The sequence below is a fragment of the Anomaloglossus baeobatrachus genome, chromosome 11 (genome assembly GCF_048569485.1).
Source record: "Anomaloglossus baeobatrachus isolate aAnoBae1 chromosome 11, aAnoBae1.hap1, whole genome shotgun sequence".
Classification (NCBI taxonomy): Eukaryota; Metazoa; Chordata; class Amphibia; order Anura; family Aromobatidae; genus Anomaloglossus; species Anomaloglossus baeobatrachus.
Window position 1 is genome coordinate 170,893,615 of NC_134363.1, and position 14,052 is coordinate 170,907,666.

The 14,052-nt window shown below is 48.2% G+C and overlaps 1 protein-coding gene across 2 annotated transcripts in view; it reads left to right on the forward strand.

Annotated features, from left to right (window-relative positions):
• The window catches only part of DSCAML1 (DS cell adhesion molecule like 1), a 301,513-nt gene that overhangs the window by 255,148 nt on the left and 32,313 nt on the right, over positions 1-14,052 (forward strand). For both annotated transcript variants that reach the window (XM_075329067.1, XM_075329068.1), the window contains exons 12-20: positions 1,622-1,821; positions 1,941-2,037; positions 2,123-2,251; positions 4,410-4,577; positions 5,881-5,951; positions 6,121-6,361; positions 7,483-7,629; positions 11,006-11,161; positions 11,312-11,451. In XM_075329067.1, the coding sequence (XP_075185182.1) occupies positions 1,622-1,821; positions 1,941-2,037; positions 2,123-2,251; positions 4,410-4,577; positions 5,881-5,951; positions 6,121-6,361; positions 7,483-7,629; positions 11,006-11,161; positions 11,312-11,451 (1,349 nt within the window). The remainder of the gene's footprint in view (positions 1-1,621; positions 1,822-1,940; positions 2,038-2,122; positions 2,252-4,409; positions 4,578-5,880; positions 5,952-6,120; positions 6,362-7,482; positions 7,630-11,005; positions 11,162-11,311; positions 11,452-14,052) is intronic.

Here is a 14,052-nt window from a genome sequence, read left to right on the forward strand (position 1 = left end):
TTCCCTTTGCTCTCTGACTCTCCAGCCTTGCCTTTCCGTGCTTGTAACCCGCTCTTTGGGTTCGTAGATTTTTACAGGTGCTGTATGACCGTTCTGTGCAATGTGTGGTTACAAGCTGCATTTTACACAGCCCATTTCGTTGCCATCTTTCTTCATTTCTATCGCTTTCCTTCCACTCGTTTTCATCTGCATGTCTCCATCACTCCACCCTTTCCGTCTCTTTCCTGTCCCCTTGATCTCTGCCTCTCTACCTTCACCTTTCTATCCTTTTTCCCCGCTCTTTGGGTTCGTAGAGTTCTACAGGTGCTGTATTAGGCTACTTTCACACATCCGGCTTGAGCCCTGCGGCTCAATCCGGCTGTGCAAGCTATGCAACGGATGCGGTGAAAACACCGCATCCTTTGCATAAGTTTTTCCCATGCGGCCCGCCCGGTTTTTGCCTCTTGCGGCATGCTACTGAGCATGCGCAGTGGCAAAAACCGCATGCGGCGGCCGGATGCGGTATTTGCCGCATCGCGCCGCATCCGGCCGCCATAGGCATGCATTGAGAGATGCGCCGCATCGGCCGAATGCGGCGCGATGCGGTTTTTTTTGCCGCACGAAAAAACATGCCAGGCAACGTTCCATCCGGCCGCCGCATCGGCTAAATCTGCCGCATGCGGCAAAAACCGGATGGAACGCAAGGCCTTTCGGCACAATGCGGCACTAATTAAAGTCTATGCAGGAAAATCGCAACCGGCAGCAAAAAAAACCGTTTGCGATTTTCCTGCAAAGTGCCGGATTGTGCCGCAGAAGAAAAACCGGAGGTGTGAAAGTACCCTTACAGTTCTGTACAACTAGTGGATATGAGCTGTATTTTTCAGAGCCCCTTTCGTTGCCATTTTTCTTAATTTCTCGCTCTTTCCTTCTGCCCTTTTCTTTTGCATGTCTCAGTCACTCCACCCTTTCCGTCTTCTTTCTTATCCGTGCTTTCTGCCTCTCTACTCTCTTCTTTCCATCCTTTTCCCCCGTTCTTTGGGTGCGTAGATTTCTACAGGTGCTGTATTACAGCTCCGTATAACTCGTGAATACGAGCTGTATTTTTCAGAGCCCCTTTCGTTGCCATCTTTCTTAATTTCTCTCTTTCCATCTGCCCGTTTTCTTTTGCATGTCTCAGTCACTCCAGCCTTTCCATCTCCTTTCTCTCCCCTTGCTCTCTGCTTCTCCACCCTACTCTTTTCATCCTTTTCCCCCTCTCTTCGGCCGTACTACAAATTGAAATGATGTGGAGCGTGTCTCTCTGCCACTTCACTGGAGACGGCTTTACAGGCGCAGCGAGAGATAGCTCAGCTGCCCGCGGCCTCCGTCTGCTTCTGCTTATCACTGGCGGGAGGGGGCCAGTGCCCCCAGGTGGAGAGATCTCAGAATGCGTGCATTACAAGAGCGTGCACATCACCGTACGCTCTCGCTGGGTGTCAGCGGCCCGTGTAGGGTCAGACGTGTTTTTCTGCATTGCCCTTCATAAAACATTGTCTCTGCTTTTGGCAGCATACGAGCGCAGTATTCCAATAAAGCAATCTGTTTCCCTCTTGGCGCTCCGCCTAATCCTTCCATGCTTTTATTTTTTTTTTTCGTCCCTTAGTTCCTGCCACCATCACCTCTCACCCCAATACAACTATTGCAATCAAAGGTCAGACCAAGGGGTTAAACTGCACAGCTCGAGGAGAGCGCCCCATTATTATCCGCTGGGAAAAAGGGGACACTGTCATCGATCCGGACCGGAACCTGCGCTATGTGATCGCCACCAAAGACAGCGGGGATGAAGTGATCTCCACTCTGACGGTAAGAATGGAGCGTGCGTCAGGCGGATTCATTGGAATTTGTAGAAATAATTAAATCAATAATAATAAAATAAAAATGTAGCAGGGTCTCCTCCTAACCGTTATTTTTTGGGTTTCCAGCTTAAGCCGGCGGAGCGCGGAGACTCTGTATTTTTTTCATGTCACGCCATAAATTCCTATGGAGAGAACAGGGGCCTCATCCAGCTCACGGTACAAGGTAGGAACGCTTTCGAAATGCAACTATTATTTATTTTTTTATTTTTTCATTCATTGACCTTTTTTTAAATCAATAAATCTGGCAGAACCTCCAGACCCCCCTGAACTGGAAATTCGGGAAGTGAAAGCTCGGAGCATGAACCTGCGCTGGACACAGAGGTTCGATGGAAACAGCATCATCACTGCCTTTGATATCGAATACAAAAACAAATCAGGTGAGATTCACTTCTGTCCCCCTGTGTAAATCTATAGTAGGGGGCAGAGATCGCAGTCAAAACCGGGCCCCTCCGACCTTCGGGGTTTAAAGGGGCATCATTATTGTACTTATAACACATGTTTATTATCGAGGTTCTATGATGTCACTGGGGTCCTTAGCGTTTCGTTGTGACATCACTATGTTTATATCCTGTTTTGTAAATATAAGATGCATACAGCTGCACACTAAAAAGCCAACAATGTATAAGGGGACTCTGGTACTGCATTACTGCTATATGAAAAAATGAGATATTTAGTTTATGAATTGGCCAATGCCTGTAAGCCCGGAATCCAACGGCAAGGTATCTGGGTACCTAACTTTAAGTTAGGTACCCGGATTATTGACATTACCTTGCCGTTGGTGTCCGGGCTTACCAGCATTGGCCAATTCATAAACTAAATATCTCTCTTTTGCAGTAATGCAGTACCATATTTTCACTTATACATTGTTGTTTTTTTAGTGTGCAGCTGTATGCATCTTATATTTACTATGTTTTTTCAGCTAGCACCTATTCACACTTGTTTGATGTGTGGGTCAGTTTTTTTGAAATATTTATATCCTGTTTTGTGACATCACTATGTTTATATTTCCTGTTTTGTGACATCACTATGTTTATATTTCCTGTTTTGTGACATCGCTATGTTTATATTTCCTGTTTTGTGACATCACTATGTTTATATTTCCGGTTTTGTGACATCACTATGTTTATATTTCCTGTTTTGTGACATCACTATGTTTATATTTCCTGTTTTGTGACATCACTATGTTTATATTTCCTGTTTTGTGACATCACTATGTTTATATTTCCGGTTTTGTGACATCGCTATGTTTATATTTCCTGTTTTGTGACATCACTGTTTATATTTCAGTTTATATTTCCTGTTTTGTGACATCACTTTTTATATTTCCTGTTTAGTGACATCACTATGTTTATATTTCCTGTTTTGTGACATCACTATGTTTATATTTCCGGTTTTGTGACATCGCTATGTTTATATTTCCTGTTTTGTGACATCACTGTTTATATTTCCTGTTTTGTGACATCACTATCTTTATATTTCCTGTTTAGTGACATCACTTTCCTTATCCTTTTAGCAGTAACATCACAATGTTTATCCTGTTTTGTGACATCACTGCATTGCTTAACTGTTAGCTGTGACATCGCAATGTTAACATTTCCTGTTCTGTAAAATTGTCCGTGTTCTTTAGTTTTTGGCGGTGACATCACAATGCAAATGTTTTACAAACTGTGACATTATCAATATTCAGTGACATCACAGCCTTCACCTCTACGACATCACTGTATATTTTTTTTCCTGTTCTGTTAGATCTCATCCTTAGTCTTTAGCTATGACATCACTCTGTATAATTTTTTTACTGTTCTGTGACATCACAGTGTTTATTCCTCCTGATCTATGACATCACCATGACCCGTAACTTTAGCTGTGATGTCATCATTTTGTTTCTGTTCTGTGGCATCACTGTGCAGATTATTACCATATCGTTACATCACTGTGTGCAATAGATCTGTACTATGATGTCAGTGATTTTTGCCCTTGTGCTTCTGTGCTTTGTGCAAGATCTCTGAATTGTGATGTATTAATGTAACGATTGTTCCCATGCTGTTACGTCACTTTGGCCCTTACTCGTATCCTGTGACATCACTGCGGCACTATCACGGTTAAATCTGTATTGTGACATCACTGTGTGCATCATCACTATACATAAGTGGGATTATTATCCCTATAATGTGATTTCACTGTGTGCATGATATGCAGATCTAGTCCTGAATTTGCCAGAACGGTTCTTTTTTGGGGGGATACAATCTGAGCAAACTGGGACTCTCCTAAGATTAGGGGTGACACAGTTGGGGGCATTCTAAGTTGGGTCAGGTATTTCTGGTGTTGCTAAGTATGAGGGTGCAGAGATATGATACATTGGTACTTATACATATTGCATATTATTGGTAGCACATAGAAGTGGGATTTGAGAGCCCTCCAAAGGTCGGAGGTTGGAGGAGACTCCTGGTAATGCTACATATTGCAATATACACAGCAATGCCATCTAGGTTTCAGCACTAAAGGAACATTTTTAACAATCACTCCCGTTTGTTCTAGACACCTGGGATTTTAAACAATCCACCCGAAACATCTCCCCGATCATCAACCAGGCTAACATTGTGGACCTGCACCCGGCCTCTGTATACAGCATCCGGATGTATTCCTTCAATAAGATTGGGCGAAGCGAGCCAAGCAAGGAGCTCACCATCAGCACCGAAGAAGCCGGTGAGTGACCGCCGAGGGGAGAGGGATCGTGAAAACTGTAGGGTAATTACAGGAACAACCTAAAAATCTAAAAAGTTGTGTTTGAGGAAATGTGCAACTAACAGAAGTAGCAGAACTAATACTACTGACTAGAATGGTGGTCCCAATAAAGACACCACCGTATGGACCTTTCTTCATCAACTTTCCATGTTTTTATGGTGCCTATACACTTGGACTTTTGACTTGGCTGAAGTGCGGGGAGAAAAGCTGCTACCAAATACCTCTGACATTGGCATATTTCCTGGAAAAACAAAAGTACCAGGTGTTGAAATTCACAGCACCCAATCCTTCTCCCCCACCACCACTCCCATATCTCATGGGCGATTTGGGAGACCCCATACACATCAGATGGTCAGCCGATCCCTCCAAAATTGGCTGGTTTGTATACTTTAATGATTTTGGGGTCCCATGGTCAACCTAGGCTTTCAACCAAAACAGAATGTTGTGAATCCTTAAAGGGGTTGTCTGATAAGCAAGACTTAACACCAATCTACAGGACAAATGTATGATTGCTGAGAACCCATCAATTCCAAGTACGGACCTCCGAAGGTTGTGAATGGTGTTATGGTGAACCTGCGCAACCACTACTCCATGATCAGTCCATAACTCTAGTAGAGCGTGAAGGAGTTGTCTCCATTGGATATGCCATAAACATCTGACAAATGTGGTTCCCTATTCTAGGACACTCCTTTATCTCCAGAACGTGTGTCCCGCTGATTTCTGACCACCAGTGAGAGGAGGGGTGGTGGTCTTTACAATGGCTATTTCGTTATTGTGATCTGTTGGGGTCCCAGCAGTTGGATCTCCAGCAGTCATACATTTAAGGGGTTGTCCAATTGTTTATTGGGGTTGCCCAATTTTTTATTGGGGTTGTCCAATTTTGACCCCTTAGAGCCACAATACCCATCTAGGGTATACCCACTGGTGAAAAGTCTTCCAAACCCAAACATTTGAAAGCCTAATGTATACAGGGGTCTTCTGATGGCTAGATAGCGAGGGGGAGAGAAGGCTCGAGCTTGATTAATGTCAGTACCTGTTGCTTTTGTTCTCCTTAAATATCAGCTGATATGTGTCTGACAACAGCTTCCTCTGAAAACACATGTATGCTTAGCCAAACTGAGCGTACATATGTATGACTGGGTGAGAAGGAACTGATTTTTCCATGATGGATATTGAAGATCCATGGTAATCATTCTTGTCAAAGAACATTCGCAATTGTATTTCACATATAATGACACCACTAATATATTCCCAATTTTCCCAGCTCCTGATGGACCACCCATGGATGTTACTCTTCTGCCTTTGACATCCCAGAGTATCCAAGTTACCTGGAAGGTAATGAGGGTGGGGGTTTCGTATTGCATTTATGTAATAACAGTTAAGATTTAGCTCTTTTGTTCTCAGATTCACTGTTTGTTGTCGCGTTCTCTGTATTGTTCACATAGTCCAGCTCCTGCGTTCATATTCTCCCATGACCTTGAAACCCTATAATATAACCCCCTAGGCACCAAGAAAAGAATTACAGAATGGCGTGATCCGAGGGTACCAGATTGGCTATAGAGAGAATGGTCCAGGTAGTAACGGCCAATATAGCATCGTGGAAATGAAAGCCACGGGCGACGGCGAGGTCTACACTTTGGACAACATGAAGAAGTATGCCCAGTATGGAGTGGTTGTCCAAGCATTCAACAGAGCAGGAACGGGACCTTCTTCCACTGAGATCAACGCCACTACATTAGAGGATGGTGAGTGCAATATATTATAGCCGATGACTTGACGTATGCCGATCCCTTGTTTTTGTGCTTTTTGGTGGGTGGACCCTCAGAATAATTTTCCGTGGTGAGCCAAGAAACTGCAGTCTGACCTTGCACAATCTACAGGCTCATCTGTCCTGGTAGCCAGCATCCTTCACCTCATCATAGATCACTCCGTCTATGTATTACGTGTTTGAGCTTATATTTGACCACATCTACTTGTTTGCCGCCCACCCACCCTTACCTCTGCCTGGTCACCAGTTGTGATCAAACTCTACCTGCCTTGGTCTGTGTTTGTCCAAATACGATCCCTGTCTGGCCTAGCACTGTGTATTGGTGTCGTTTGCCCATGCACTCAACCATCGTAAATAATACTCAGGAGGCAAATGACCTTCGGAGGGGATTCCAAAAACCTCTACTGGGGTTAAGGGTATAGAGTTCAAAATTGCTGACTTTACTCCTTGCTCTACTGCTGTACCTGTTTTTTTTATGCTTGAGTATATCTGCACTTTTCCAAAGTCAGCTTAAAAGGGTCTTCTCATGTTGTTTCTTGAGCAGCTCACAGCTCTGCAGTCTCCTTACTTCTTGGCTGCTTGCGAGTTGGCACACAGCTCAGGAAAGTGAGAGCCATGATTAGGAGAATTGCTGTGGAAGCTGTTGATGTCAGGGAAGTGTGAATCTTCAGTACTGTTAAGAACAGCTTGGTGAGAAACTGGGAGGGAGATTAGCAAATAACTGCTGTACATGAATAATTGGGCTGGAGAGAGGTGGCTGGGATCTTAGGAGTTAACTCCTCTCTTGGAATGTAACTACTGTGCACGCTTTTCCAGGATCTGGTGGCCGAGCTCCAGGGAAACAAGCTGAGCACTATGTGAGATAAAAGCTCTCATTGCAGGAGAATGACATCAGCATGAAAATAAGCAAGTTTGCAATTGACTTGCTTTATTCTAAGTGCATGAGAGTACCCCTTTTAAAGGAGCAGTGACTATATGAACCGTCATACTCAGTTTACTGGGTATATAAATGTTTAGGTTTCGATGATAATATGCATAGTATTTTATCATGTTGCATCTATGAATCCATGTGCGTCACCATAATTCTGTATACTACAGTGCCCAGCCAGCCTCCAGAGAACGTGCGTGCGCTTTCCATTACATCTGATGTGGCGGTCATTTCTTGGTCCGAGCCACCTCGAAGTTCGCTCAATGGGGTCCTTAAGGGTTACAGAGTCATCTACTGGTCACTCTACCCCGACGGAGGTAAGTTTTAACCACAGGGATGAGACGAGTCGTGTTATTGAGAAAATTGGATTGGAGAGTCTTATTGGGGGATTTGGGCCTTAGAGGGGTAGTCCAGATTAGGAAACCATTTGTTATGGATGTACAGTTATCTAAAGTAACCCTCGTTCTGGAGGACCCGTCCTGTCCGGCCTCACACAGATCATCTATTGATATGAGTGGAGACTGTGCAATGCTTGCTTCACCCTGAGGGGGCACTGCCAGACTTCCCGATTTCCTTAAAGCCAAAAACTGAGCCTTGAGACTTCTTCTGACCTTCTTATTGTTAAAGGAGCCCTTAGGGTTTGTCCATAGGGGAAGATTGCTTGAATAAAAAGTCCAATTTCCTTTTCTTCCCCCCCCAGTTCTTGTTAATCATATGATTCCTCTGGAGGTTGTTTGCTGGATCACTGAATTGTTTACCCATTGTGCCCATCTGTGGTGCCAGTCGGTGTGCACGAGGCCTACATAGACCTCACTGTAAACAGCAGGTGCAGAGACTGTAGGCTTACAGACGCGCGGGTGTAAACAATGCAGTGTCACTGAACAGGCCCGGTCCATGGGAATATCGTGTTAAAGGGGTATTCCCATCTCCAAGGTCCTATCCCAATATGTAGTAGGTGTAACAATAAGAATATTAGCAAATATCTTCAATTAGAAATGTAGTATAGTTCTCCTGATTCACTATGTCGCTTACTGCATTAGAGTGGCCTATGTATCCATGGTTACGACCACAAGCAACTCACTGTCCCTATATGCGTGGTCGTAACCATGGATACCTAAGGTCCTGCAATGAGGTAAAAGATGGTGAATCAGGAGAACTATACTATATTTCTAATTGGAGGTATTTTCTAATATTATTATTGTTGCGGACGGGGGCCGCTGCAGGGGCTGCTCGGATCCAGGTTCGTTACTGCGGCTCGAGTGGTGACCAGACCCGGGCTCGTAAGGCTGGCTGTCCTCACAACCGTAGGAAGGGAGTATTTACAGGGGATTGATTTGTCGGTGACGTCACCCGTGGGTTGCGGTGAGGTTTGGTAGCAACGCCATTGCCTGGTGATGTGGGTGCCCGGGGCTGATGGAGCGGGGCAGCAAGGTGGGATCCCCTCCACGGGTAGGGGAGGTGTAGTCCCGGGGCTCAGGTACACGGGAGTAATGGCTGCTGAAGGTGACGGGCCGGGTTAGACCGGGGATCAATGGTGTACTCACAGTTCAAAGAATCACACACAAAGTCCAGTTGTAAACTAAGTTGCCAGTGACCGGTTGGCTCTGGCGGGTGTATTCGGGTCCCACACCCGGGTGTACAGGGGTACAAACAGGGGTCCCTTCCTCCTGCACTCAATGTCTGTGTCTTCTCTGGGACAACTCCGTGTGGAACGGGGAAGTCCACTCCCGGTACTCTGTATGTTTGGGAGCTGTGGCCCGCGAAATGTGACCCTTGAGATCTCTGTGGGTTCTGACGGACACCCTATCCCCCTCGTTGGGCTTCCGTTTCACTCTCTGGGCTTCTGTGGAACAAGGCCTGAAACCTTATCCCCGGCTGGTCAATTAACAAGGGGGCTTGCAACTGTCCTCGTCCTAGGGTCCAGGTACCCCAACTGTGCACGGCTTCCGGACCGGATTCCCCATGTGTGCACCGGTGGGCTACAACCCTGCCCCTGTCCACTTAAGGTCTCCCGAGACTGGATCTCCGTCGCCTATGGTCCTGTTTGCAGTCTGCCACCTAGTCCTGTAGTCCAGGGGTCCCAACCCCTGACTCCACTGCACTCCACGTTCCTCTACTGTTAACTCTCTGCACTCTTCTGTTGTGTTCCCGCCCCTGACACCTCAGGACCCCTAGATGGGCACTCCCATCCGCCTGGGCCCACCCACTGGTGTGCCCTTATTAGCTAGGCTTTAATGGCTGTGTGTTGTACCTGGGTGTGGGTTTTGTGTTGGATCAAGGAGGGTGGACTACTTCTGTGACTACCTGGTTTTGCCAGGACGTCACACTATTACATCTACTACATATTGGGATAGGATCTTGGAGATGGGAATACCCCTTTAAGTGAAAAATATCAAAGGATGAGACTTTAGGGTAAATGGCAAATTTTTTTTTTTTGACTGCACCATTGGCCGAATTGCAGAACCTCTTGTTAAGGCCTAGAAACTCAATCTCCATGTTTCTTATGACACTGGCGTCCGATTTACTTCTTCCCATCTTTTTGCAAGTGATTAAGGGGGCTGATAATCTAGTCCAGTGCATTAGCTAAGCCCACCCCGTGCCTCTCTCTATGGTAGCCATGATGGAGAATGGGACTGGCTGAGCTAATGATCTGAGCCTGACAATCAGCCCCCTTCTCTGTCTCTATATTGGCTCAGTAGTTCAATAGCCATCTTGGCCAGACAGGAAGGCCCTTTCTCTGTGTCTGCATTCACTGACAGATGATGGGATTGGCTTAGCTCATTACAGGAGCAAAACAGCCCGTCTCCTTTTCTGTCTCTGCATCAGCCATTATGGAGAAGGGGGCTGACTTAGCTAGTGAAAGACGACCAGCCCCCTCCTCTAATTCTGCATTGCCATGATGGAGAAGGGGGCCGACTTGGCTAAATAACAGTGCCAGATGACTAGCCCCTTTCTCTGTTTCTGTATTAGCCATGTTGAAGAATGGGGTCAACTGGAGCTAGATGATAAGTCCACTTCTCTGTTTCTGCATTAGCCAGACGATCAGACAACCTCTCTTTTTCTCTGTCTGCATTAGCCATGATGGAGAAGGGGGCTGACTTGGCTAAATAACCGAGCCAGATGACCAGCCCCTTCCTCTGTTTCTGCATTAGCCATGATGGAGGAGGGAGCAGACCTGGTTGAAGAACGGAGCCAGACGACCTGCCCCCTTCTCTGTTTCTGCATATGCCATAATGGAAAAAGGGGCTGACTTGGCTAAAAAACGGAGCAAGATGACCAGCCCCTTCTCTGTTTCTGCCCTAGCCATGATGGAGAATGGGGCTGGTTTGGCTAAAGAACGGAGCCAGATAACCAGCCCCTTCTCTGTTTCTGCATTAGCCATGATGGAGAAGGAGGCTGGCTTAGCTAAAGACCTGATCCATCATCATATCAGTGACACACAGAAAACGGAGGAAAGCTGCTACCAGTGTTAGAAGAAGCATGGAAGTGAAGCCTCCTGGGCCACATTGGACGGTCTGAGATTGGGAGATTGGTGCCGTTTCCATAACTAAAGTGCATTATTAAGTTCTATTAATTTCTAACAGCAAAAGACCCGATAAGTTTCTCTGTCCCCAGATGACCCCATTACTGCTCCTCGTTCTACTGTGTGCACGTCTTCTATTGTTTTGACTATAAGCACTTTTTTGTCCACAGAATGGGGCGAGATGCAGAATATAACCACCCCCCGAGAGCGCGTGGAGCTGAAATCACTGGAGAAGTTCACCAATTACAGTGTGCAGGTCCTGGCGTACACACAGGCCGGGGATGGCGTGCGCAGCAGCGTGCTGTACCTGCAGACCAAGGAGGACAGTGAGTAATGCCACGCCCGAGGACACAGGTCCACTATACTGTAGGAGGGCGCTACTCGCTGGTTAATAGAGTTTGCAGTAAAAGGACAGTATATATGGAGTATATAACCCGTATACTCTGCTAATCACCTCTGCATTGTGATTCCTGCAGTCCCCGGTCCGCCGGCAGGAATTAAAGCTGTGCCGGCCTCGTCCAGCAGCGTCGTGGTGTCCTGGCTGCCTCCAACCAAACCAAATGGCATCATCCGGAAATATACCATCTTCTGCTCCGTGCCCGGATCTGGTCAGCCTGTAAGTCACAGCTACAAAGATAGAAACCCGAATCCCTTCCTAAACATCTGTGGATTAACCCCTGCAGGGCGCAACCTACTGTATTTTTCGGTTGATAAGACACACTGGATTATTAGATGCACCCCAAATTTAGAGAACAAAAAAAAGGGTAAAAAAGGGGTCCAACTTACAATCCAGTGGTGTCTTACCGGGGGCAAAATGCCAGCGGTGGTGGCGCAGGGTCAAAGGAGGGCAGGGATGGTGGTGGAACAGGGCGATGCTACGGGCGGTGTGGCACGTGTCCTAGATGCTCGCTGTGGGCACTGTGAGGTAGGAGGAACATCCAGAAACTGTCGATAGTGCAGGCTTCAAAGAAATGGTGCCCGGACTTGGTGCATGTGCAGATTGAACTCAATGACAAGCAGAGATCTCATGTGTGCACATGTTGACTTCGGGTGCCATTATTTGAAGCCTGCACCGCTGACTTTTTCAGGATGGCGCCTGCCTCACCGCCCGCAGCCCAGCAGCCCCAGCACAGCAGCCACAGCACATCGACTGTCCCAGCACAGTGCCCGCAGCACAGCACTCACAGCCCCAGCACAGCGCCCACAGCACAGTGCCCACAGCCCCAGCACAGTCCCCGCAGCCCCAGCACAGTGCCCGCAGCCCCAAAACAGTCCCGGCAGCCCCAGCACAGTCCCCGCAGCCCCAGCACAGTCCCCGCAGCCCCAGCACAGTCCCCGCAGCCCCAGCACAGTGCCCGCAGCCCCAGCACAGTGCCCGCAGCCCCAGCACAGTCCCCGCAAGCCCAGCACAGTCCCCGCAAGCCCAGCACAGTCCCCGCAAGCCCAGCACAGTCCCCGCAAGCCCAGCACAGTCCCCGCAAGCCCAGCACAGTCCCCGCAAGTGTCGCGGGCGGAGGAGGGGACGCCGCGCTCTCCCACTGCTCGGGTCCGGTTGCCGCTGCGGCTGCTGCGGCCTGCTGCTGCTGCTGCTCGGTGGCTCGAGCGATGGGCCGGATCCCGGGGACTCGAGCGGCGCTCCTCGCCCGTGAGTGAAAGGGGATTGGGTTTTGGGATAGTTTATTGTCCGTGACGCCACCCACGGTTGTGGTGATTAAGTGGACACCACCGCTGCTCTTTCTGGGGAGCCCGGGAGTGATGGTATGGAGCAGCCAGTTGTTGGTTTGCCCCTCCGTGGGTAAGGGTGTTGGTGGTCCCGGGGCCCAGTGATGGGGTTGGTATGGTGGACAGGCGGGTATGGGGCCTGTGGAGGTGCAGGGGCGCAGGGGCAGCGCTGTGCCGCACGGCACGGAGGTACTCACTCAGCCAGTAAACACGACACAGTTCTCGCTAAACAAACGGCTGGTTGGACGGGTCCCTCGGACGGTTACGGTGCTGCTGTTCCCTGCAGTTAGCGGTGACGGTCTCTTCCCTGCACCTATGTAAAGTCTTTTTGGTAGCGATGGGTTCCCACCGGTTACCCGCTCCCCGGCTTGGATATGGGCCAGAGGAGCCTCTCTCTTGCCCGCAGGCGCTGGCCCTGGGAAACTGGTGCCTTGGCGGTGGCGGTGTCTCCCCTTAACGGTCGGACTGTTGCCTTCAATCGGGACTTGATTGTTAGGAGACAGAGGTCCCCTTCACTGACGGATTTGGCAAATTATGGCGACTCCTAGCCTTGCCAGGATCCGAAAGGCCCCTGCCCTGGTGCTGACTGTTCTTCGTTTACTGCTCCGGTACCGCCGGGTCACCACCCGTCCGCGGTCCTTCCAGCAACCTCCAATCAGTCTCGCCTGCAGACGGTCACCGCCGTCTGCTGACCTTGCTGTCTCAGTCCAGGGCACACACCCGGACCAACTTCAGGCTTTCTTAACTGTCCCTTTTTACTCCTCCACTCTTACTGTCCTCCTTTACCACTTCACTGTTTACTCCTTCACTTCCCTAGCTGAACTGCCTGGTTCCTCCCGCCTCCAGGGCTGTGAACTCCTCGGTGGGCGGAGCCAACCATCAGCCCCTGGAGGAAGGCAACAAGGATTTTAGGTTAGCCTAGGTGTACCTGCCGGGAATGTGGGGTGCATGTGATATTGTGACCTGTGACCCCTGGCTTGCCCAGGGCGGCACACAAGCCCAGCAAAAGAACCAGTAGCCGCAGCACTGCACAGTGCCTGCAGCACAGCAGCCCCAGCACAGAATGAGCAGTTGCACCACAGCGCCTGCCGCATGCTGCATGACCCTTGCCACCACCTTCTGGTAAGCTATATTCACATTATTAAATGCACCCCTCATTGTCCTCCCAAATTTTGGAGAATTAAAGTACGGTACATCTTATAACCCGAAAAATACGGTATTTCCGTTTTTGCACTTTCATTACATCCTGCTCTTCTTCCTTTCCTCCCATCCGTGTAGTTGTATCAGAGCTGGGGGGTGTTTTTTTTTGGACAGGATGAGTTGTAATTGGAATGACCTCATTCATTGGGAAAAATGGCCATTCCGCTATTGATTTTTTTGGATTTGTTTTTAAAATATTCACTTTGCTGGAAAAGTGATCTGGAAAAGTAGGATTTTTGTGTACTCACCGTAAAATCTCTTTCTCTGAGTCTTTATTGGGGGACACAGGACCATG